Source organism: Mustelus asterias, chromosome 17 (genome assembly GCF_964213995.1).
Source record: "Mustelus asterias chromosome 17, sMusAst1.hap1.1, whole genome shotgun sequence".
NCBI lineage: Eukaryota > Metazoa > Chordata > Chondrichthyes > Carcharhiniformes > Triakidae > Mustelus > Mustelus asterias.
The window spans coordinates 84,506,740-84,531,657 of record NC_135817.1 but is presented as its reverse complement, the minus strand read 5'-3'; the positions used below and the strand labels follow the sequence as shown (position 1 = coordinate 84,531,657).

Sequence of the window (24,918 nt, the reverse complement as noted above, 5' to 3'; positions counted from 1 at the left end):
TTTATCTCTGTCTTTTAGGCTGCAGCCTGTCTGTTTTAGTTCTTGCCCAATTGCCCCAAAGTGCTTTATAAATCGCCATTTCAAGTGGCCACAATAGAAAGCATTCTTTCTGGTCGTATCACAGCTTGGTATGGCTCCTGCTCTGTCCGAGACCGCAAGAAACTACAAAGGGTCGCGAACGAAATCCAGTCCATCACACAAACCAGCCTCCCATCCATTGACTCTATCTGCACTTCCCGCTGTCTCGGAAAAGCAGCCAGCATAATTAAGACTCTACGCATCCCGGACATTCTCTCTTCCGCCTTCTTCCATCTAGAGTCTGAAGTCACGTACCCATCGACTCAAGAACAGCTTCTTCCCTGCTGCCACTAGACTTTTGAATGGACCTACCTTGCATTAAGTTGATCTTTCTCTGCACCCTAGCTGTGACTGTAACACTACATTCTGCACTCTCTACTTTCCTTCTCTGTGAACGGTATGCTTTGTCTGTATCGCGCACAAGAAATAATACTTTTCACTGTATCCCAATACATGTGAAAAAAGACAGGAGAGGCATTAGTTCAAAGAACCCTGATTTCTCCTCTCGCTATCCACCTTGAGCAGAAAAGTGTTTTCATTTTTTGATTTCCCCCCTTTGTAAGTGGCCCAATCCTTAAATTTGGAATGTTCCAATTCTCTAAGAATAATTCACACAGCAAACTCCAGATAAGATAGTGTAAAAGGGTTGGTGTATTCCACGCGCACACGCACAAAACACAGGAAAGGGGTTTCACAACATCAGCGACTTTGCACTCACACAATAACAGAGGGATAAAAGAAAGGGTCTCAGGGCAAGACCACGATAAAAAGATGAGTTCTGGTTTTACATGAGTTCAAAATCAAATGGTAAATGGTGCATTCTTTCAGGGGATAATTGGCTGACTATTGCATGGACACTTCCATGATGAGAGATGCCACTGGATAAACACAAATTATTGCGGATGCTGGAATCTCAAACAAGAAGAGAAAATGCTGGAAAACCTCAGCAGGTCTGGCAGCACCTGTAAGGGGAGAAAAGAACTGATGTTTCCAGTCCAGATGACCCTTTGTCAAAACTTTGTCAAAGCTCTTTTCTCTCCTTACAGATGCTGCCAGACCTGCTGAGATTTTCCAGCGTTTTCTGATTTGATGAGAGATGGCACGGAGGGATGGATTAGTCTGGAAGGCGCAAGTTCCAATGTTTCAATAGTTCACAGTGTTTCTCTTGGGAGGTCAAACAGCGGCTGTCTATATTCGGGTCCACTTCACAATATTGCAGGTTTTAGCAGCTTGGAGGGGATAGAACATAGAACATAGAACATTACAGCACAGAACAGGCCCTTCGGCCCACGATGTTGTGCCGACCTTCATCTGAAACCAAGATCAAGCTATCCCACTCCCTACCATCCTGGTGTGCTCCATGTGCCTATCCAATAACCGCTTAAATGTTCCTAAAGTGTCTGACTCCACTATCACTGCAGGCAGTCCATTCCACACGCCAACCACTCTCTGCGTGAAGAACCTACCTCTGATATCCTTCCTATATCTCCCACCATGAACCCTACAGTTATGCCCCCTTGTAATAGCTCCATCCACCCGAGGAAATAGTCTTTGAACGTTCACTCGATCTATCCCCTTCATCATTTTATAAACCTCTATTAAGTCTCCCCTCAATCTCCTCCGCTCCAGAGAGAACAGCCCCAGCTCCCTCAACCTTTCCTCATAAGACCGACACTCCAAACCAGGCAGCATCCTGGTAAATCTCCTCTGCACTCTTTCCAGCGCTTCCACATCCTTCTTATAGTGAGGTGACCAGAACTGCACGCAATATTCCAAATGCGGTCTCACCAAGGTCCTGTACAGTTGCAGCATAACCCCACGGCTCTTAAACTCCAACCCCCTGTTAATAAAAGCTAACACACTATATGCCATCTTCACAGCTCTATCCACTTGAGTGGCAACCTTTAGAGATCTGTGGATATGGACCCCAAGATCTCTCTGTTCCTCCACAGTCTTCAGAACCCTACCTTTGACCCTGTAATCCACATTTAAATTAGTCCTACCAAAATGAATCACCTCACATTTATCAGGGTTAAACTCCATTTGCCATTTTTCAGCCCAGCTTTGCATCCTATCTATGTCTCTTTGCAGCCTACAACAGCCCTCCACCTCATCCACTACTCCACCAATCTTGGTGTCATCAGCAAATTTACTGATCCACCCTTCAGCCCCCTCCTCTAAGTCATTAATAAAAATCACAAAGAGCAGAGGACCAAGCACCGATCCCTGCGGCACTCCGCTAGCAACCTGCCTCCAGTCCGAAAATTTTCCATCCACCACCACCCTCTGTCTTCGATCAGATAGCCAGTTACCTATCCAATCGGCCAACTTTCCCTCTATCCCACACCTCCTTACTTTCATCATAAGCCGACCATGGGGGACCTTATCAAACGCCTTACTAAAATCCATATATATGACATCAACCGCCCTACCTTCATCAACACACCTAGTTACCTCCTCAAAAAATTCTATCAAATTTGTGAGGCACGATTTGCCCTTCACAAATCCGTGCTGACTATCCCGGATTAATCCGCATCTTTCTAAATGGTCGTAAATCCCATCCCTAAGGACCTTTTCCATCAATTTACCAACCACCGAAGTCAGACTAACCGGTCTATAATTACCAGGGTCATTTCTATTCCCTTTCTTAAACAGAGGAACAACATTCGCCACTCTCCAGTCCTCTGGCACCATCCCCGTGGACAGCGAGGACCCAAAGATCAAAGCCAAAGGCTCTGCAATCTCATCCCTCGCCTCCCAAAGAATCCTAGGATACATTTCATCAGGCCCAGGGGACTTATCGACCTTCAGTTTATTCAAAACTGCCAATACATCCTCCCTCCGAACATCTATTTCCTCCAGCCTATTAGCCTGTAACACCTTCTCTTCCTGAAAAACATGGCCCCTCTCCTTGGTGAACACTGAAGAAAAGTATTCATTCATCACCTCGCCTATCTCTACTGATTCCATACACAAGTTCCCACCACTGTCCTTGACCGGCCCTAACCTCACCCTGGTCATTCTTTTATTCCTCACATAAGAGTAAAAAGCCTTGGGGTTTTCCTTGATCCGACCCGCCAAGGACTTCTCATGTCCCCTCCTAGCTCTCCTCAGCCCCTTTTTCAGCTCATTCCTTGCTAACTTGTAACCCTCAATCGAGCCATCTGAACCTTGTTTCCTCATCCCTACATAAGCTTCCCTCTTCCTTTTCACAAGACATTCCACCTCTTTTGTGAACCACGGTTCCCTCACTCGGCCATTTCCTCCCTGCCTGACAGGGACATACCTATCAAGGACACCCAGTATTTGTTCCTTGAAAAAGTTCCACTTTTCATCAGTGCCTTTCCCTGACAGTTTCTGTTCCCATCTTATGCCCCCTAATTCTTGCCTAATCGCATCATAATTACCTCTCCCCCAATTGTAAGCCTTGCCCTGCCGTCCGGCCCTATCCCTCTCCATTGCAATAACAAAAGACACCGAATTGTGGTCACTATCTCCAAAGTTCTCTCCCACAACCAAATCTAACACTTGGCCCGGTTCATTTCCCAGTACCAAATCCAATGTGGCCTCACCCCTTGTCGGCCTATCCACATATTGTGTCAGGAAACCCTCCTGCACACACTGCACAAAAAGTGCCCCATCCAAACTATTCGATCTACAAAGGTTCCAATCAATATTTGGAAAGTTAAAGTCCCCCATGACAACTACCCTGTGACCCCCACACGTATCCATAATCTGCTTAGCAATTTCTTCCTCCACATCTCTATTACTATTTGGGGGCCTATAGTAAACTCCTAGCAACGTGACCGCTCCTTTCCTGTTTCTAACTGCAGCCCATATTACCTCAGTGTGCATATCCCCCTCAAAGTGCTTTTCCGCAGCCGTTAAACTATCCTTGATTAACAATGCTACTCCTCCACCTCTTTTACCAGCTTCACTACACTTAGTGAAACATCTATACCCCGGAACGTCCAACAACCATTCCTGTCCTTGTTCTACCCACGTCTCCGTAATGGCCACAACATCGTAGTCCCAAGTAGCAATCCACGCCCCAAGTTCATCCACCTTGTTCCGGATGCTCCTTGCATTGAAGTAGACACACTTCAACCCATCTTCCTGTCTACCGGTACCCACCCTTGACCTTGATACCTTCCCCAATATCTCACCACCCTCAACACTGACTTCCGGACTACAACTCCTTTTCCCACTCCCCTGACAAATTAGTTTAAATCCCCCTGAAGAGCCGTAGCAAATTTCCCTCCGAGGATATTGGTGCCCCTCTGGTTCAGGTGCACCCCGTCCTGTTTGTAGAGGTCCCACCTTCCCCAGAACGTGTTCCAATTATCCACGTATCTGAAACCCTCCCTCCTGCACCATCCCTGCAACCACATGTTTAAGTGCACTCTCTCCCTGTTCCTCAACTCGCTATCACGTGGCACCGGTAGCGTACCAGAGATGACCACATGTTTTGTCTTTGCTCTCAGCTTCCAGCCCAGCTCCCGAAATTCCTGTTTTAAATCCCCGTCCCTTCTCTTACCTATGTCGTTGGTACCACGACTTGTGACTGTTTCCCCTCCCCCTTAAGAATCCGGAAAACACGGTCCGAGACGTCACGGACCCTGGCATCCGCTAGGCAACAAACCATCCTCGAGTCTCTTTTGCTGCCACAGAACCTCCTATCTATCCCTCTAACTAACGAGTCCCCAATAACTATTGCCCTCCCGCTCTCCTCCTTACCCTCCTGAGCCACAGGGACGGACTCAGTGCCGGAGATCCTCTCACTGCGGCTCACCACTGGTATGTCGTCCCCCTCAACCGTATCCAAAGCGGAATACTTATTGCTAAGGGGAACGACCACAGGGGATCCCTGCACCGACTGCTTCTTCCCAGCCCCTCTCACCGTCACCCATCTATTTTCATTCCTCGGAGTAACTGTATCCCTGAAGCTTCTGTCTATGGCCATCTCTGCATCCCTAATGATCCTAAGTTCATCCAACTCCAGCTCCAGTTCCCTTACACGGTTTTGGAGGAGCTGCAGATGGATGCACTTCTCACAGGTATAATCAGCAGGGACACTGTCGTCGTCCCTCACCTCGAACATAGTGCAAGAGGAACATTGCACTGCCTTCACACCCATCCTCTCTAGATACCCTGCCAGTACCAGGTAGAAACAGCAAAAAATGAATTAACTCACCCCTGCTCGCCCTTTCTGCCTGAGCCCTGTGAGCCAAAGCCCTACTGCTTTCACTCTGCCTCCTGCTCACTCTGCTGCCCGCTAACGACGCTGCCCGCTCAAAAGTGCGGCCTACTTTTAAACCCTCCAAAAACCTTCCCAGACTCCTGCTGGGCCCACTTCCTGTTTTAAAAAAAACCTCCGATTTTTTTACACAAATTTAACTTAAAATAAATAAATAAATGTAGTGAACAAACCAACTGCCTTCTCCTCAGCCTGGTCCTGTGGAACAATGAGGGATCATGTGACATCCCTCCCACTTCTCCTGGGTGTGGGACAAAGGATGTATTTTCCCAGGTCGTTGTTTAATAGGAGTCAGTGTTATTTTTGTTCTTGATGACACAGCATCTCTGTGGCCAGAAAGGGGCAAAGTCCAGTTCCAGGGAGGAACATTAGTGCATTTTCTTTTACAGATAAAGAGTTTCTGATGGTTGTCTGAGGGTTAAAAGTTCCTCTGGTATGAGTCATGGCCAGTCAGGATAAAACCTTGTCCATTTTTAAAATTAAAAATAATAATTTTATAGAATGGCCTGGGAGACGTAGATATATATATTTAAATTTTCCTTCCTGTTTCATTTGGGACATTGTATAAATCTTTTGTAATTCATTTTTAGGTTATGGGCTTGTTTGGCTGGACAGCATTTATTGTCCATCCCTAAGTGCCCTTGAGAAGTTGGTGGTGAACTGCCCTTATGAACCGCCATATCCTATCCATATCCATATCCACCCCATCTGACGAAGGAGCTGTGCTCCGAAAGCTTATGGTATTTGCTACCAAATAAACCTGTTGGACTTTAACCTGGTGTTGTGAGACTTCTTACTGTGATTACCCCAGTCCAACGCCGGCATCTCCACATAGGGAAAGGAGCTCCAGGATTTTGATCGGTGACCATGAAGGAACGGTGATATATTTCCAAGTCAGGATTGTGAGTGACTTGGAGGGAAACTTGCAGGTGGTGATGTTCCAAAGGCACTTTGCTGACTTTGTCCTTCTAGATGGTAGTGGTTGTGGGTTTGGAAGGTGCTATCCAAAGAGCCTTTTACATCACAGGAACAGGCCACTCAGCTCAGCTAGTCTTAGAGGGTGTTTATTCTACATGTGAGTTTCCTCCCACCTTTACTCGTCTAACTCCATCAATATCTCTTTCTATTCCTTTCTCCTTCATGTGTTTCATTGAAGTACATCAATGCTTGTTGTAACTACTCCATGTAAGGTCAGCGTCCCATACGAAATAGGAGCAGGAGGAGGCCATTCAGCCCCTCAAGCCTGTTCCATCATTCAATAAGATCTAGACTGATCTGATTATGGTCTTAACTTCACTTTCCTGACCACAACAGCCTACACCTCCCACCCCACTCCCTCACCACACCACTCCCACAATAAAACTTGACTCTCTGGTCAATTAAAAACTTATCTACCAAAATATATTCAATGATTCCATTTCGATTGCTCACTGAAGAAGAGAATTTTGAAGTCTAATGAGATCCAGAGAAGAAATTGCTCCCAACCTCCATTTTAATTAAGTGACACTTTAATTTGAAACTGTGTGTCCTGGTTCCAGATTCTTTCACGAGGGAAAACATGCAGAGAACCATAGAAAAGTTACAGCAGAGAAGGAGACCATTCAGCCCATTTGTCCATGCCAGCCCGAGGACACACACAGGTGCACTTTCTAAGACCACCGTCCTGCACCTGGCCTGTAGTCCTGTACAGAACCCTTTCAGAATTTTAATGTATTTCAATAAGATCACCTTTTTTTCATTCCACGCTGCAATTAGTATTGGCCCAACCTGCTCAACCTTTCCTCAGAAGACAACCCCTTCAACCCAGGAATCACCGAATGGGACTTCCTCTGAAAGGCTTCCCATGCAAGTGTATCCTTCTGTAAATAAGGAGCCCAAAAGTATCCAGAGTACTCTAGGTGCACTGTCACCATGCAGTGTGCTGCAGCAAGACTTTTCTACTCTTATCCACACCCACCTTGCAACAAAGGCCAACATTCTATTTTCCTTTCTGATTCATAGATGTTTGCAGCACAGAGGGAGACCATTAAGAGTGTCCATGTCGGTCAACAAAGATCTGACTACACTAATCCCATTTTCCAGTACTTGACCCATAGCCCTGGAGGTTATGGAAGAGCAAGTGAATATTTAAGTACTTCTCAAATGTTACAAGAGTTTCTGACTCAACCGTTCTATCAGGCAGTGAGTTCCAGACTGCCACCCACTCTGGGTGAAAATGTTTCTCCTCAATCCTCCTCTTGGCCTTCTATCTCTTACCTTATCTCTGCCCCCTGGTTATTGGAGCCCTCCACTCATGGAAAATGTGTCTTCCTATCCACCCTATCTCTGTCCCTCCTAATGTCATACACCTCCATGAAGTCCCCTCTCAACCTTTGCTGCTCCAATGAAAACAGCACCCGCCAATCCAATATTTCTGGATAGCTCGGACCCTCCAGCCCAGGCAGCATCCTGGTGAATCCCCTCTCCACCCCCTCCAGTGCAATCACATCCTTCCTATAATGTGGCGACCAGAATTGCACACAGTAGTCATGCAGTTCCAGCATGACATCCCGACTCTTGTATTCTACGCCTCAGATAATAAAGGCAAGTATATCCCATTCACCTTCTTCACCACTTGATCCACCTGCTCTGTCACCTTCAGGGATCTGTGGATATGCACTCCAAGGACCAGCTGGTCTCCAGTCCTTCCCAGGGACCTAGCATACATAGTGTAATCCTTTCTCTTGTTAGCCCCTCCCCATGTGCATTATCTCGCACTTTTCCAGTTTGAATTCCAAATGAACAAAGAACAAAGAATATTACAGCACAGGAACAGACCCTTCGGCCCTCCAAGCCTGCACCGACCATGCTGCCTGTCTGAACTAAAACCCCTACCCTTCCGGGGACCATATCCCTTTATTCCCATCTTATTCATGTATTTGTCCAGATACCCCTTAAAGGTCACTGCTTCCATTACCTCCCCCGGCAGCGAGTTCCAGGCAACCACCACCTTCTGTGTAAAAAACTTGCCTCGTACATCTCCTTTAAACCTTGCCCCTCACATCTTAAACCTATGCCCCCTAGTAATTGGCTCTTCCACCCTGGGGAAAAGCTTCTGACTATCCACTCTGTCCATGCCCCTCATAATCTTGTAGACTTCTATCAGGTTGCTCCTCAACCTCTGTCGTTCCAATGAGAACAAACCAAGTTTCTCCAACCTCTCCTCCTAGCTGATGCCCTCCATACCAGGCAACATCCTGGTAAATCTTTTCTGTACCCTCTCCAAAGCCTCCACATCTTTCTGGTAGTCTGGTGACCAGAATTGAACACTATATGCCAAGTGCGGCCTAACTAAGGTTCTATAAAGCTGCAACATCAGTTGCCAATTTTTAAACTCAATGCCTCGGCCAATGAAGGCAAGCATGACAAATGCTGCTGCTCTGCCTACCTGACCAGCCCATTAATATCCTCCTGCAGTCTATGACTATCCCTCTTTGCTATTTACCAGCCTACCAATTCTTGTGTCATCTGCAAATGTCGTGGCCATACCCCCTACTGATGACTTGCTGAATGCTAATATTTTGTTAATCAAAACACCCGGGTCACACTCCACTTCAGCATTCGGCAGTCTCTCTCTCTCTCTCCATTTAAATAATATTCTGCTTTTGTATTCTTCCTGTGACAATGAACAATATCCCATTTTCCCACATGATGCTTTATCTGCCAGTTATTTTATGATGACCTCTAGTTTTGACCTTTCCTTACAAGTGGAAAGATTTTCTTTCATTGTCCCTTCAGTGCCTTTTCGTAATTTTTAAAGGCGTCATTCTGGTCGTCCTCTCAGCCTCCATTGTTCGACAGACAGAAGAGAGCACCGCCCTGCGGAATGTTGGCCAGGACATTAGGATAACTTTCCCACTTCGTACAGAATTCTTGTAGTGTTGCCAATTCTCCTGGATAACCCTGGAGTTTCCAGAAATTAAACATTAATTTTCCAGGACATTGCAGCAGGCAATTCAAGAGAACACAAGGGGGATTTTTATATATACGTATGTGATGTGAGAAGTGAGAGTGACAGCCCTTGATATCAAAGCCCCATTCAACTGAGTGTGGCATCAAGGAGCCCCAGCAAAACTGGAGTCAATGGGTATCAGGGGGCAAACTCTCCGCTGGTTGGAGTCATGCCTGGTATATAGGAAGATGGCTGTGGTTGTGGAGGGTCAGTCATCTCAGTTCCAGGACATCTCTGCAAACGTCCCTCAGAGTAGTGTCCTAGGTCCAACCATCATCAGCTGCTTCATCAATGACCTTCACTCTGTCATAAGGTCAGAAGTGTAAAAAACATCCCTCTAATATCTGAGTTATACTTCGCCCCTCTCACCTTGAGCCCGTGACCCCTCGTGATTGTCACTTCTGATCTGGGAAAAAGCTTCCCACCGTTCACCCTATCTGTGTCTTTCATAATTTTATACACCTCTATTAGGTCTCCCCTCATCCTCCGTCTTTCCAGTGAGAACAACCCCAGTTTACCCAATCTCTCCTCATAACTAAGCCCCTCCATACCAGGCAACATCCTGGTAAACCTCCTCTGCACTTTCTCTAAAGCCTCCACGTCCTTCTGGTAGTGTGGCGACCAGAACTGGACGCAGTATTCTAAATGCGGCCGAACCAACGTTCTATACATCTGCAACATCAGACCCCAACTTTTATACCCTATGCCCCGTCCTATAAAAGCAAACATGCCATATGCCTTCTTCACCACCTTCTCCACCTGTGACGTCACCTTCAAGGATCTGTGGACTTGCACACCCAAGTCCCTCTGCGTATCTACATCCTTTATGGTTCTGCCATTTATCATATAGCTCCCCCTACATTAGCTCGACCAAAAATGAGCTCACCCATTATCCACAATCAGGGGTGGGGATTGGGTCATACAACATCTGTTATTGAAAGGCAACTTAAAATGCTGCTCTCTGCTACCTGGAGAAAATCCCCAGCGACCAAGAATGTCTCAATTTACAGACAGAGTCCTAGTTTCAAGAAGACTTGTTACAAGAACATTTGTTACATATAATGCAGTAATAGTCCAATATGATGGTAGACAGAATGGACTCGCTGGAACTGAGATCACTATTGTTGACTGAATGGTCACATGAGAACGTGATGACGTACCTATCGAAGAGGTCACATAGTGAGAAGTGCGGGAAGTAGTTGTGGCATGGTGGTACAGTAGTTAGCACTGTTGCCTCGCAGCGCCGGGGCTTGAGTTCAATTCTGGCCTCGGGTGACTGGATGTGTGGAATTTGCATGTTCTCCCCGTGCCTGCATGGGTTTCCTCTGGGTGCTCTGGATTCCTCCCACAGTCCAAAGATGCGCAGGTTAGGTTAATTGGCCATGCTAAATTGATCCTTAGTGTCAGGATGATTTGCAGGGTAAATACATGGCGTGATGGGGATCAGGCCTGAATGGGATTGTTGTCGGTACAGGCATAGAACTATAGAACCATAGAAAAATACAGCTCAGAAACAGGCCTTTTGGCCCTTCTTGTCTGTGCCGAACCATTTTTTGCCTAGTCCCACTGACCTGCACTTGGACCATATCCCTCCACACCCCTCTCATCCATGAACCCGTCCAAGTTTTTCTTAAATGTTAAAAGTGACCCCGCATTTACCACTTTATCCGGCAGCTCATTCCACACTCCCACCACTCTCTGCGTGAAGAAGCCCCCCCTAATATTCCCTTTAAACTTTTCTCCTTTCACCCTTAACCCATGCCCTCTGGTTTTTTTCTCCCCTAGCCTCAGCGGAAAAAGCCTGCTTGCATTCACTCTATCTATACCCATCAAAATCTTATACACCTCTATCAAATCTCCCCTCAATCTTCTACGCTCCAGGGAATAAAGTCCCAACCTATTCAATCTCTCTCTGTAACTCAGCTTCTCAAGTCCCGGCAACATCCTTGTGAACCTTCTCTGCACTCTTTCAACCTTATTTACATCCTTCCTGTAACTAGGTGACCAAAACTGTACACAATACTCCAAATTCGGCCTCACCAATGCCTTATATAACCTTACCATAACACTCCAACTTTTATACTCGATACTCCGATTTATAAAGGCCAATGTACCAAAGGCACTCTTTACGACCCTATCCACCTGTGATGTCACTTTTAGGGAACTCTGTACCTGTATTCCCAGATCCCTCTGTTCAACTGCACTCTTCAGAGTCCTACCATTTACCCTGTACGTTCTACTTTGGTTTGTCCTTCCAATGTGCAATATCTCACACTTGTCTGCGTTAAATTCCATTTGCCATTTTTCAGCCCATTTTTCTAGTTGGTCCAAATCCCTCTGCAAGCTTTGAAAACCTTCCCCACTGTCCACTACACCTCCAATCTTTGTATCATCAGCAAACTTGCTGATCCAATTTACCACATTATCATCCAGATCATTGATATAGATGACAAACAACAATGGACCCAACACCGATCCCTGCGGCACACCACTAGTCACAGGCCTCCACTCAGAGAAGCAATCCTCCACAACCACTCTCTGGCTTCTTCCATTGAGCCAGTGTCTAATCCAATTTACTACCTTGATGGGCCGAATGATCTCCTTCTGCACTGTAGGGATTCTATGCTTCTATGATTCTAAGATTATCCCTGGGTTTCGCGCAGAGCACAAGTAGAGTGGAATTTTCCCATTCCGGGAATCGTAGCGGGCAGGGTTGGACCATGCAAAGGTCCATTGACCTCGGGCAGGAATTTCTGGCCTTGGGGCGAGCACGGCGGGAAAATCCCACCCGCAGTGTTTGTAGCTGTGAGCTTAGAAATAAACTACCTTTGTTCACAGTCTTTGATGCTGGTGAATTAAGGGACCCATAACATTCTATAACTAGCATTGACCAGGAGATGAGGAACATGGGAGGGTGGAGAGGAGTGAAAGAAATCTGCTTCCACTGGTGTTGCCTCATTGTGGCCCTGTTCACCCTCTCACTTCATTCTTAGCCAGCTGATCTCAGTCAGTGAGTCCACATGGACACCAAGAACTTGAATGTGATTATCCTGTCAAGAGAGAGGTGATGGGTAAGGCCAGTCACTTCCTCACAAAGTCCAGGAATTAAACGTATGGAATGTCCCAGCTACACAGCAGCTCGGTACAGGTTGTCTATCCCCTGTCTGGTAGAAACCTGTGTAGAATGTATTTGTCCCTGAAGTGCAGAAGGAAGTTAGCTTTCTTAATAAGAACATAAGAACATAAGAAATAGGAGCAGGAGTAGGCCATCTAGCCCCTCGAGCCTGCCCCGCCATTCAATAAGATCATGGCTGATCTGACGTGGATCAGTACCACTTACCCGCCTGATCCCCATAACCCTTAATTCCCTTACCGATCAGGAATCCATCCATCCGCGCTTTAAACATATTCAGCGAGGTAGCCTCCACCACCTCAGTGGGCAGAGAATTCCAGAGATTCACCACCCTCTGGGACAAGAAGTTCCTCCTCAACTCTGTCTTAAACCGACCCCCCTTTATTTTGAGGCTGTGTCCTCTAGTTTTAACTTCCTTACTAAGTGGAAAGAATCTCTCCGCCTCCACCCTATCCAGCCCCCGCATTATCTTATAAGTCTCCATAAGATCCCCCCTCATCCTTCTAAACTCCAACGAGTACAAACCCAATCTCCTCAGCCTCTCCTCATAATCCAAACCCCTCATCTCCGGTATCAACCTGGTGAACCTTCTCTGCACTCCCTCCAATGCCAATATATCCTTCCTCATATAAGGGGACCAATACTGCACACAGTATTCCAGCTGCGGCCTCACCAATGCCCTGTACAGGTGCATCAAGACATCCCTGCTTTTATATTCTATGCCCTTCGCAATATAGGCCAACATCCCATTTGCCTTCTTGATCACCTGTTGTACCTGCAGGCTGGGCTTTTGCGTCTCATGCACAAGGACCCCCAGGTCCCTTTGCACGGTAGCATGTTTTAATTTGTTTCCATTGAGAATTCTTATTCAGAATTTCACCTTTACAAATGATATATATGGTAAAATAAATCTCCTCTGAGCCACATAGTCTGAAAGACGTGCTGGTTAAGTGAATTGGCCATGCTAAATTCTCCCTCAATGTACCCGAACAGGCGCCGGAGTGTGGCGATTAGGGGATTTTCACAGTAACTTCATTGCAGTGTTAATGTAAGCCTACTTGTGACACTAATAAATAAACTAAATTAATGAACCGGATGGATTTTTACAACAATGGTTTCATGTTTATCATTAGACTTCTAATTCCATATTTGTATTGAATTCAGATTTCACTATCTACCATGGTGGGTTGCCAGGGCATTGCTCTGGGTCTCTGGATTACTAGTCCAGTGACTACACCACCTCCTCTCCCCCAGTATATTTATCAATATGAAAACCAATCCCTTAAAAAAACCTTTGTTTCCCTGGAGGATTTTCACAGTAACTTCATTGCAGTGTTAATGTAAGCCTACTTGTGACGCGAATAAAGAGGCGTTCAGGGCTGCCAGGGTATGCAGCTGTAAAGGAGGTGTTTTGGTGAGTTGGAATCCTGTTACTTTAGCAATTTTATTATTTGTTGCTGCAACTTGCTGCTTCAGATCATGGTTCCAGCTTCCTGCTCTCCAATTTCAGTTTGTTCTGTGATTGCAACAGGACACTAGAAATACGAACAGCAGCAAAAACAACCGAGAGAAACATCCATCTCCTCCTTCATCAAAAATAAAACGTAAACTCTTCCGGATTTTTTTGTTGCCCATCACCAGTGTAATCGTGAATCAAACAGAGAATGCTGGGAAAACTCAGCAGGTCTGGCAGTGCATGTGGAGAGAGAAACAGAGTTAATGTTTTGAGTCCAAAAGACTCTTCTTCAGAGCCAGTGAAATCTGCTCTGATAATGGATTCTCTGGAGCAATTATTCCATCTGAGTTCTCTTTGCTAAGACCAATCAAAATGTATTAATTGCTTCAGTGTTCATTCTTGATTGCAACACAGGCAAACTATTTGAATTTTATCAGATCATCTCTAAACTCAGTGATAGGTTGAGTTTATTCAACAATGGGGTGGCGCTGTGCGGGCACAGTGGTTAGCACTGCTGCCTCATGGCGCCAGAGACCTGGGATCAATTCCAGCCTTGGGTGTCTGTGTGGAGTCTGCATTTTCTTCCCGTGTCTGCGTGTGTTTACTCCGGGTGCTCCGGTTTCCTCCCACAGTCCAAAGATGTGCAGGTTAGGTGGATTGGCCGTGCTGAATTGCCCCTTAGTGTCCAAAGATTTATAAGTTTGTGGGTGAATACATGGGGTTACAAGGATAGGGCCTGGGTGGGATGCTCTGTTGGAGAGTGGGTGCAGACTCAATGGGCCGAATGGCCTCCTTCGGCCCTGTAAGGAGTCTATGAACATGGTGGAGTGAACTCAAAGGGCCGAATGGCCTACTTCTGCTTCTATTTTCTATATCCTCTTAACTTAACCCTTTAAGCCCTGTTTTCATTCGAGTCAATCTGCAGATGACTGCAGATGATACAAAGTTGGGTGGGAGGGTGAGCAGTGAGGAGGATGCGGAGATGCTTCAGCGCCAGGGACTCGGGTTTGATTCCAGGCTTGAGTCACTGTCAGTGTGTCAGTGGGGTATGTTCTCCCCGTGTCTGCGTGGGTTTCCTCCGGGTGCTCCGGTTTCCTCCCACAGATTGGAAGACGTGCTGGTTAGGGTGAATTGGCCATGCTAAATTCTCCCTCAATGTATCCAAACAGGCGCCGGAGTGTGGCGACTAGGGGATTTTCACAGTAACTTCAGTGCGCATGTAAGTATACTTGTGACTAATAAATAAACTTTAACAATTAATTAACAACATCTGTGCGTTAGCAAGGTATATTTTCTTGGATGTTCATCTGTGTCGACATTCAATTTGTGAAGAAATCCCAGATAAACCACATAATAAAAGTTCGACCAATTTTCAATCGCAGGATTGAGTGAAACACTGAAAATTACTAGCGAAGCCATGGATCCTTTGTCCTTTCATCGGAAGCCCTGATATTTTAATTCTCCACCTTGCTCCCATCTTTGCCGCCAACTGACCGTCGTGTGTCAACCTCAACGTAACCGTACCTTTGGATTAGTTTCTGAATTTAACAATGAATTGGACAATTTACGATTGTAACCTCTGCCTCCATTTTGTTTCCTTTTATTTGCAAGTTTCAGCCTTAATTTACTTTTCCTCTTGTTTTTCTTATCGAGGACATCTGTTCATTAATCTGTCATTCGAACCACTTTGAGATTCAGCTTCTGTTTCTACATTGGTCCCATCACCATTCCCTTTGCCAGTTAATGTCTTCCATCTTCCAACCCCCTCATGGACCTTTATTTTCTTCATTCCCTCACCGCTGCCCGCCCGCCCCCCCCCCCCCCCCCCCCCCCCCCGGCCCCCATCGACCCAGGTGACACCAATTGTGTTTCTAATTTTCCCCAGATCAGAAGAAGGATCATCGACATGAAACATTGGGCCGCATTTTTTGGCCCTTCCCACTGGATCTTCCGGTCCAGCTGAAGACGCCTTCTCTCAGCGGGATGGGCAAGTCACACAAAACATCATAGACAGTGGTGGGACCGGGAGACCCCACTGGCGGCCAATGGAGATGAGGAGCCTCTGCTGCCTGAAGACACACCATAGATAGGGCAAGGAAAAATCCCAGCCATTGACTCTGTTTCGCTGGCCAAAATTCTCCCATTGCTGCCTGCTGTGGGAATGGGCGGGACAGAAGTTCAGCAGACCATAAAAAGGTCCGTTGAGCTCAGGCAGGAATTTCCGGTCTTGGAAAGCATCCAGCCAAGGAATCCTGCCCACCCTGCAAAGGCAGCTTGTTGTTGTTGTTGAAAGAATGTTCCAGACACCGACTGTTTAGCTTGTGTTGCTGCGTTTATTTATTTGCTAACTCTTGTGGGTAAAAATTGTCAAATAACTCCCCACAAAGCTGGAGCTTGAAGCGTTACAGAAGCAGAATGGAAGCAATGAAGGGAGTTGTTGGAAGGTTGGGACAAGTTAACACTTCACATGGTAACTCTCTCTGTCCCTCCCCATCACAATCCACAGCGTGTAATGATCATTCATTGAAACTCTGGACTGAATGGGAGGATTTGGAGCCAGTCTCTGACACTGAGAGTACTACATTGTTGATTGGGTTTCAGATTCACTGCAGCAGATCCAGTCCATTGCTTTATTTTTACCCTCTACAGCCCAGAGACATTGAAGGCACATAGGTCTGCATGGTGGCACAGTGGTTAGCACTGCTGCCTCACAGCACCAGGGACCCGAGTTCGATTCCCAGCTTGGGTGACTGTCTGTGTGGAGTTTGCACGTTCTCCCCGTGTCTGCGTGGGTTTCCTCCGGGAGCTCCAGTTTCCTCCCACAGTTTGAAAGACGTGCTGGTTAGGTGCATTGACCTGAACAGGCGCTGGAGTGTGGCGACTAGGGGAATTACACAGCAACTTCATTGCAGTGTTAGTGTAAGCCTTACTCGTGATGAATAAATAAACTTTAAACTTTAAAAAGCTGCTCAGAGTCCGACCCAATCCCCTCACACTCTGCAGGGAGAGAGGGAACAGATTCGGGAACGCCATGGTACTTATCCTTGGGATTCACATTGGATGATGATTCACACGGATGCTTGGAATGGGTATCTCCAGGATCAGGTCCCTCCCTCCAAACGGTGATCAGGTAAGGAAGGTCACAACTCCTAACAATGAGTCACCCCTTCACCCCAGCCACTCCAGCTAAAGGAGTAGAGTGCGATCCCAGGGGCCTGACTACTGGTAAGGACAGGTTGATGAGGTGTGATTGTCCCAGAAATGCAAAGCTGAATGGTTAAAGGAGTCTCATGCTGTGATAGGAGGAGTGCAGAGCAGAATGCTGAGTGAAGGGTCTTCCATCTTTAGAGTTTGCAATCATCCAGAAAGTGACTGAGATCAAGTTTGCTGCATTTCTTTCTCCAGGCAGGCCTGCAAAGGAAAACAGTGTCAGAAATGAAGGACAGGGGCCAGGTCTGAAGATGCTTCTGCCTTATGGTTTGCACTGATGTGCTGGTCTCCCCAACATTGAGAATGCGGATATTTGTGGAACCCTCCTGTCTGGTTATCCTCCTGCAATCGTCAGCGAACCAGGATTGATCCTGACTTGATAGCGATGGTGGAGTGGGAGATATACCGGGCTGTGAAGTTGCAATTTATGGTTTATGACAATTCTGCTGCTGCTGATGGCCCACAATGCCTCATGGATGCCCAGATTTGAGTTGCTAAATCTCTGTTCAAAGTCTATCCTATTTAACATTGCGGTGATGCCACACAACACGAAGGAGGGCAACCTTAACGCAAAGAGCCGGGGCAGCACGGTGGCACAGTGATTAGCACTGCTGCCTCACAGCGCCAGGGACCTGCGTTCGATTCCTGGCTTTCATAGAATCATAGAAACCCTACAGTGCAGAAGGAGGCCATTCGGCCCATCGAGTCTGCACCGACCACAATCCCACCCAGGCCCTACCCGCTAATCCCTTTTTTTTTACCCGCTAATTTACCCGCTAATCCCTCTAACCTACGCATCCCAGGACTCTAAGGGGCAATTTTTAACCTGGCCAATCAACCTAACCCGCACATCTTTGGACTGTGGGAGGAAACCGGAGCACTCGGAGGAAACCCACGCAGACACGAGGAGAATGTGCAAACTCCACACAGACAGTGACCCGAGCCGGGAATCGAACCCGGGACCCTGGAGCTGTGAAGAAGCAGTGCTAACTACTGTGCTACCGTGCCGCCCAAACCACTGTGCTACCGTGCCGCCCACCGTACCGTACCGTACCGTGTCACTGTCTGAGTGGAGATTGCACATTCTCCCCGTGTCTGCGTGGGTTTCCTTCGGTTGCTCCGTTTTTCTCCCACAGTCCGAAAGACATGCTGGTTAGGTGCAGTGACCCGAACAAGCGTCTGAGTGTGACAACTAGGGGAATTTCACAGCAACTTCATTGCAGTGTTAATGTAAGCCTAACTTGTGACTAATAAATTAACTTTAACGCTTGTCTAGTGGTTGTAGGAAGGCAGTGAGACAGGAGAACGGGGAAAAGGCAGGAACACAGCTGGAGCTGTGTGGGGGCAATGGTCATTTGATGGCACCTCCAGCAACCCCTCCATCTGGGATTGGCTGCTCTGCCTTCCGACTCAGCGCCACAACGGAGCAATGGTTTATGCCAATCATGTCTTATCAAGTTGCCATTTTCTGCTAATTCATTCCCCAAAGTCCTGGAGCTTCTTATCAGCCTGCTCATTTCCTGATCTAAAATTCTGAACCCTGAGTGTTAATGCCACTACTTTCGCTTCTTATTTGATTTTCTTTTACATTGTTTTCCCCCACGATATTATTCTGATCCTTGACCCTGCACCGCGAGGCTCCACTTAAATCCATTTTGTCCATCATTTTGAACTGTAACAGTTAGCGAGAGCTGAAAGAATATAACAGCGATCAACATACCACATGAACATTCCAGGACGGGCCAGAGATACAGTAATGGCACACTTAATATCGTCAGTGAGATTATTGTCCAACAAACCTATAACAGAGAATAACACAACCTGTCAGAGTTCCACCATTACAGCAGGGATACCAGTGCGCCAACTAATGTGTTAGGTGTGGAGTCAGGAGGTGAGTTACTCTTTGCAGAATTCCCAGCCTCTGAACTATTCTTGTGGCCACAGTATTTATATGGATGGGCCCAGTTCTGTGTCTGATTAATGGTAACCCCCAGGATGCTGATAGTGGGAGACCCAATGGCAATAATGCCATTTCAGGTCAAGAGAAGTTGGTTAGATTCTCTCTTACTGGAGGTGGCCATTCTCTGGCCAGTAATTGAATGTTGTCTTGGCCTTGCTACACGTGGACATGGACTGTCTCAGTGTCTGAGGAGTCGCAAATGGTGCTGAACATTATGCAACCATCAGCAAACATCCCCACTTCAGACCTTATGATGGAGGGAAGGTCATTCATGATGCAGTTGAAGATGGTTGGGCTTCGGAACCTAAAGAACTAAGACAGTGATGATTGATCTTTAACAACCACATCCATCATTCTTTGTACAAGGTAAGATTCCAGATGCCTTTCTCCACGGTGACACAGTGGTTAGCACTGCTGCCTCACAGATCCAGGGACCCGGGTTCGATTCCCAGCTTGGGTCACTGCCTGTGCAGAGTTTGCACATTCTCCCCATGTCTGTGTAGGTTTCCCCCCACAGTCTGAAAGACGTGTTGGTTAGGGTGCATTGGCCATGCTAAATTCTCCCTCAGTGTACCCGAACAGGCGCCGGAGTGTGGCGACTAGGGGATTTTCACAGTAACTTCATTGCAGTGTTAATGTAAGCCTACTTGTGACACTAACAAATAAACTTCAATAAACTTTAAAGAAATCTATCCCAGTTAGCACCTCATCCGGGCCACACAACATGGTGGAAGTTATCCTTAATGTGAAGACGGGATTTCATCTCCTAAATTTTTATATCACATTATCAGAGTATTTCCAAATGCTTTACAGCAATGAAATGAAGTGTAGACATACTGCGATATAGAAACTTTAGCAGTCAATACACAAACAACAAACTCCCACAAAAAGCAATGGTATAGTGACCTGAGCACTCCTTTGTTCAGTGATGTTCGTTCAGGGAGGAAGATTCACCCCGGGCGCGAGAGATAACTCCCTGGCTCACCTTCAAAACGGCGGCCGTGGGATCTTTGACGCCAGACAGGGCCTCAGTTTAACATTCGGCCCAAAGGTCAGCGCCTCCAACAGTGTCGCACTCCTGCTGCGCTGCACCAGAAAATGTCAGCCTGAAGTTTGTGTTCAACCCTCTCAAAATGGACCTGGACCGACGCTCTCATGATTCAGAGATTGTGAGTGTTACTCACGGAGCCACAGCTGGCCACTGATAGCTAAAATAACCTGCACAATCAATATAGCGCTGGTTGACTTACTGCTACAGCTGATCCCACATTGACTGTAGCCGGGATTGGAACTACCATCGTCACACCATAAGGGGCTGCCAATCTGGAAGATCCCATATTTAGTCGTTGTTTTTGCTTCTGTGTTGAAGCTACTTTCATTTTCAGCCAAGCATACCCCTAAAATTAAAACAGCACAAGAACAATATTGGTGGTGATATTGCACCGACATCAGTTTTTCTCTTGTTGAACCTTTGTTCTTTGAGGCTGACAAAACTGCATTGTTTTTTTGGGGTTGGAGAATAGAAAGGGTGGAAGGTCATGTGATGAAATCTCCAGCGGTACATCGAGCCAGAGTTGGCAACCTCACTTCCTGCCCAGTTTGCTGTTACAAAGTGATTGCGGAGTATTTTTTATATAATTCAGATGAATCACATGTTGTGTGAAGTCACATGAGGAGCAAGCCTGGGCAGCAGATTCTCTCCCTCAGAGCGATCGGCGAATTCCTTCTACTTGTGCAACATTCCAGCAAAATACCTTATAGCTCAGGCATAGGCCGTTCAGCCTGACAGTTCTGTGCTGGTGTTTAAGCTCCATCTGAGCCACCTTGGCCACTTCATCTCACACCATCAACATATCCCTCCACACTTTTCCACCCCATAAATTGATCCAGCTGCTCTGTACAAGTTGGCGCAGTTAAATTTTATAATTTGGCGGGATGTTAATTCTGGATCTCTGGCCTATGTGCATCGCCACCTCAGAACTCGAGACGATGCAACAGGCACAAGATATCTTTTAGCAGATACTTTGGCCAGAATTTTCCAGCCTCGCCCACAGCTGGAATTCTCCAGCCCCGCTGCTGTGAATGGAGATTTGGCTGATCTGTGGTAGCAGGGTGTGCACGACTGGAGATTATTTCATGTTTTTTCTCCTTCCCTCTATTGCCCTTGTCATTAAGCTATTCCTCTTAGTTTTGATGAAGCTATGTTAAGAGTCTTTCTCCATCCTCCTTTCTCTCTCTTGTGCTGTTCCCCATTTCTCTCTCTCTCACAGACAATTTACAATGCTGTTACGGAGTGGCCTTTTATTGCCTTGAGGCAGAGCTTTCACCCCCTCATTGGGGAGGAAGAGCCATCTCCAATAATGGCTGGCCATTCAAATGGTCACTTGGGCGGCATGGTGGCACAGTGGTTAGCACTGCTGCCTCACAGCGCCAGGGACACAGGTTCGATTCCCAGCTTGGGTCATTGTGCGGAGTTTGCACGTTTTCCCCGTGTCTGCGTGGGTTTCCTCCGGGTGCTCCGGTTTCCTCCCACAGTCCGAAAGACATGCTGGTTAGGGTGCATTGGACATGCTAAATTCTCCCTCAGTGTACCTGAACAGGCGCCAGAGTGTGGCGACTAGGGGATTTTCACAGTAACTTCATTGCAGTATTAATGTAAGCCTATTGTGACACTAATGAATAAACTTTACTCTACTTTGCTTTGTCCCAGCAGACATTGCTGAAGTGTTGTAGGCCGTCCCGAAAGTTAGTCCAGGATTCTGTCGGGGTCTGCTTGGCAGGCCCTGGTGAGGGGCTTGGTGGCTGAGGTCCTTGGGGCGGATGGGGAAGCGGGGGGCGGGGGGCGGGGGGAAGCATGTAGAGGAGGGGATATTTTGGAGGGGTGGCCTGCAATGGGAGGCCAGGTTTCCAGTTTCACTGGTTTGGTTTCCCCAAAGGGGGGGAAAACCCCAGTGTTGGCAGGGATCAGTAATTGGCGTGTGAGTGATGGTGGGGTGGGGGGACGGAGTCATGTAATGGGTTTGGGACTGCGGCTAATGTACCCAATTTGCACCAGGTTGCCTGCTGGACCTTCCTGCGGGGGCATTAACACTCCCACATTCTCCAAGCCTTGGAGTTGCAGAAAATTGGAGAAAAGACTGTTTCCAGCTCTTTCCCCTTTATCCCCCCTCACATTTCCTGGGATATTGTTCAGTCACGTGACCCAAGCTGAATGTGCTGGAACTCTGGACTTTGTGATCTGTACAGACCGACCCCACACCACACATTGCATTTACTCTCCAACCCACTGACAGAAACCTGTGACCTTAAATTATCGCCTTTGTGGGAGGGAATGTGGTCAAAGTGGAAGCTCCCGGTGATACAGTGGGAATATTCAAGTACTCTTGGCTTTGTTAATAGTACTGACACAGTGAGACTCACAGCTAGCCAAGCTCTGGGGATGGCCCTTCAGTTCACTATTCTTGAAGATCTGAGCCAGTTCACACTTGGTAAAGATTCTTCCACTTGTGGCCTGAAGCAGGAGACTGAAGACGAGGAAAATTTTCATTGGCACAGCCTCGGGTCTGGAATCCATTCTGCCCTCATGCAGGAATGTTCAGCTCACAAAATTCCTCAAATGGGATGAAACAAAAGAAAGAAAATGCTTTTTGGATGTGATGGTGTCATAGAATCATAGAATCCTAAAGTATAAAAGGAGGCCATTCAGCCCATCGAGTCTGCACTGACCACAATCCCACCCAGACCCTATCCCCATTACCTCATGCATTTACCCTAGCTTGGCCCCCGTGACATCCAAGGGCAATTTAGCACGGCCAATCAACCTAACCCCCGCACATCTTTGGACTGTGGGAGGAAACCAGAGCACCCGGAGGAATCCCACGCAGACACGGGGAGAATGTGCAGACTCCGCACAGACAGTGACCCAAGCCGGGAATTGAACCCGGGTCCCTGGTGCTGTGAGGCAGCATTGCTAACCACTGTGCCACTCACTGATTTAATAACAATCAGATTGAGATGCACCGGGTGATGGGGGGCTGGGGTGGTGGGGGGGGGGGGTGGGAGGGGTGCAGGGGTGGGTTGCTTTCACTACATTGCTCAGATCAACCACTCTTAATATATGAATAAACAAAGGAACAGAGGAAGAGAAGGAGTCATTCAGCCCCTCAGGCCTGTGCTCTCTTCAACTGTTCACTCATGTAGTCATAGAATCACAGAACCTAGAGTGCAGAAGGAGGCCATCAAGTTTGCACCCAGGCCCTACCCCCATAACCCCACTTATTTACCCTCCTAATGCCCCTGACATTACGGGACAATTTGACGTGGCCAATCAACCTGATCGATACATTTTTGGAATGTGGTCGGAAACCGGAGCACCCAGAGGAAACCCACGCAGACACGGGGAGAATGTGCAGACTCCACATAGGCAGTCACACAAGCTGGGAATCGAACCCGGATCCCTGCCGCTGTGAGACAGCAGTGCTAACCATTGTGCCACCGCGCCGCCCAAGGGACAAGGATAGTGTCCAAGGGAAAAGGGGCTGGCTAGGTTGCAACTGCTTCTTCCTGCTCTTCCCATCTCTTCACATTCTCCTGTTCCACCTCCAACTCTGCCACTTCTCTCTAACGGAGAGAAATACCCGGTGTCATTGATGGCCAATGGCTAATTATCAATTCATTAGAAAGAGCAGCAGATGTGTCAGGTTAAAGCTTGTCTGTACCTCAGACAATAACAATAGTCCCTCGGTACTGCACCAGGTTACCTTCAATTCCCTAGAGTACCAATTAAACAAAAGACTGAAGAGTTAAGAGTGCTACCCAGTGAGCTCGAGGAACTGAAACCTTTCAGGTGAAGTGTCTGATCTAGAAGTGTACCCTTGCATGAAAAGAGAGTGCAAGAAACAGGTAACATGGGCAAGGAAACCGCCTGTTGATTAGAGCACCCCATTCCCCCTCACCAAACTCGCTCCCCACCTGACTCACTCCGCCCCATTTCCCCAGAACCTCGCAGCTAATCAATCCTCCATGTTGAACACCAACTTGGAGAATGACTGAGGGTGTCAATGGTGCACAATGTACTCCAGATGGTGGCTTCAATATCCATCACCAAGAGTGTTACAGTATAGTCAATAGACCGAGATGGCCAGCTCCTCAAGGATGTAGCTACTAGACTGGTCTGAGGCTCATGGTGAGGGAACCAATAAGAGGAAAAAATATATTTGACCTTACCCTTACCAACATGCCTGCCACAAATGAATCTGTCCATGACAATATTGGTAAGAGTGTCCACCACACAGTCCCTGTGGAGACAAAGTCCTGTCTTCGTATTGAGGATGGCCTCCATTGTGTAACGCACCATGAGCAATCAGCAGCAGCAGAATTGTCCTCAACCACATCTGCAACCTCATGGCCTGGCATATCCTCCACTCTACCATTACTACTAATCCAGAGGGTCAGCCCTGCATCAATGAAGAGTGCAGGAAGGCATGCCAGGGATGGCACCAGGCATACCAGAAATGAGATGTCAGACCTAAGCACTGTAGTCTGCCATATCTGGCCATGAATGATGGCAGACAGTTAAACAACTCACCGGAGGAGCAGGCTACACAAATATCCCCATCCTCAATGGTGGAGGAGGCCAGAACATCACTGCAAAGGATAAGGCCCTGGAGGTCCCCAGTGTCACAGATGTCAGTTTTCAGCCAATTTGATTTGCTCCGCGTGATATCAAGAAATGGTTACTGGAACATTTCGAAAGGTAAAGGCTGAGCAATATTCCAACAATAGTACTGAGGCCTTGTGCTCCAGAATAGGACATCCTAACTAGCCAAGCTGT

At 47.2% G+C, this 24,918-nt stretch overlaps 1 protein-coding gene across 1 annotated transcript; it reads right to left on the bottom strand.

The window, feature by feature from the left end:
* Nucleotides 1-16,784: 16,784 nt before the first annotated feature.
* LOC144506214 (lysozyme C-1-like) lies at nucleotides 16,785-24,694 on the bottom strand. Its single transcript, XM_078232075.1, has 5 exons — nucleotides 24,673-24,694; nucleotides 22,506-22,696; nucleotides 20,336-20,482; nucleotides 18,846-18,924; nucleotides 16,785-17,326 (listed from the first exon to the last, which is right to left on the bottom strand). Exons 2-5 carry the CDS (start codon nucleotides 22,657-22,659, stop codon nucleotides 17,260-17,262), a joined length of 447 nt encoding a protein of 148 aa, XP_078088201.1. The 5' UTR covers nucleotides 22,660-22,696; nucleotides 24,673-24,694; the 3' UTR covers nucleotides 16,785-17,259.
* Nucleotides 24,695-24,918: the final 224 nt, after the last annotated feature.

Excerpts from the sequence above, each read along its gene's own strand:
- LOC144506214 (XM_078232075.1), bottom strand. The coding sequence starts at position 22,659 with ATGGATTCCAGACCCGAGGCTGTGCCAATGAAAATTTTCCTCGTCTTC. Across the intron at positions 20,483-22,505 it reads TCCCCAGAGCTTGGCTAGCT|GGGTATGCTTGGCTGAAAAT; the intron begins GTGAGTCTCACT and ends TTTTAATTTTAG. Across the intron at positions 18,925-20,335 it reads ATGTGGGATCAGCTGTAGCA|GTTTGTTGGACAATAATCTC; the intron begins GTAAGTCAACCA and ends TCTCTGTTATAG.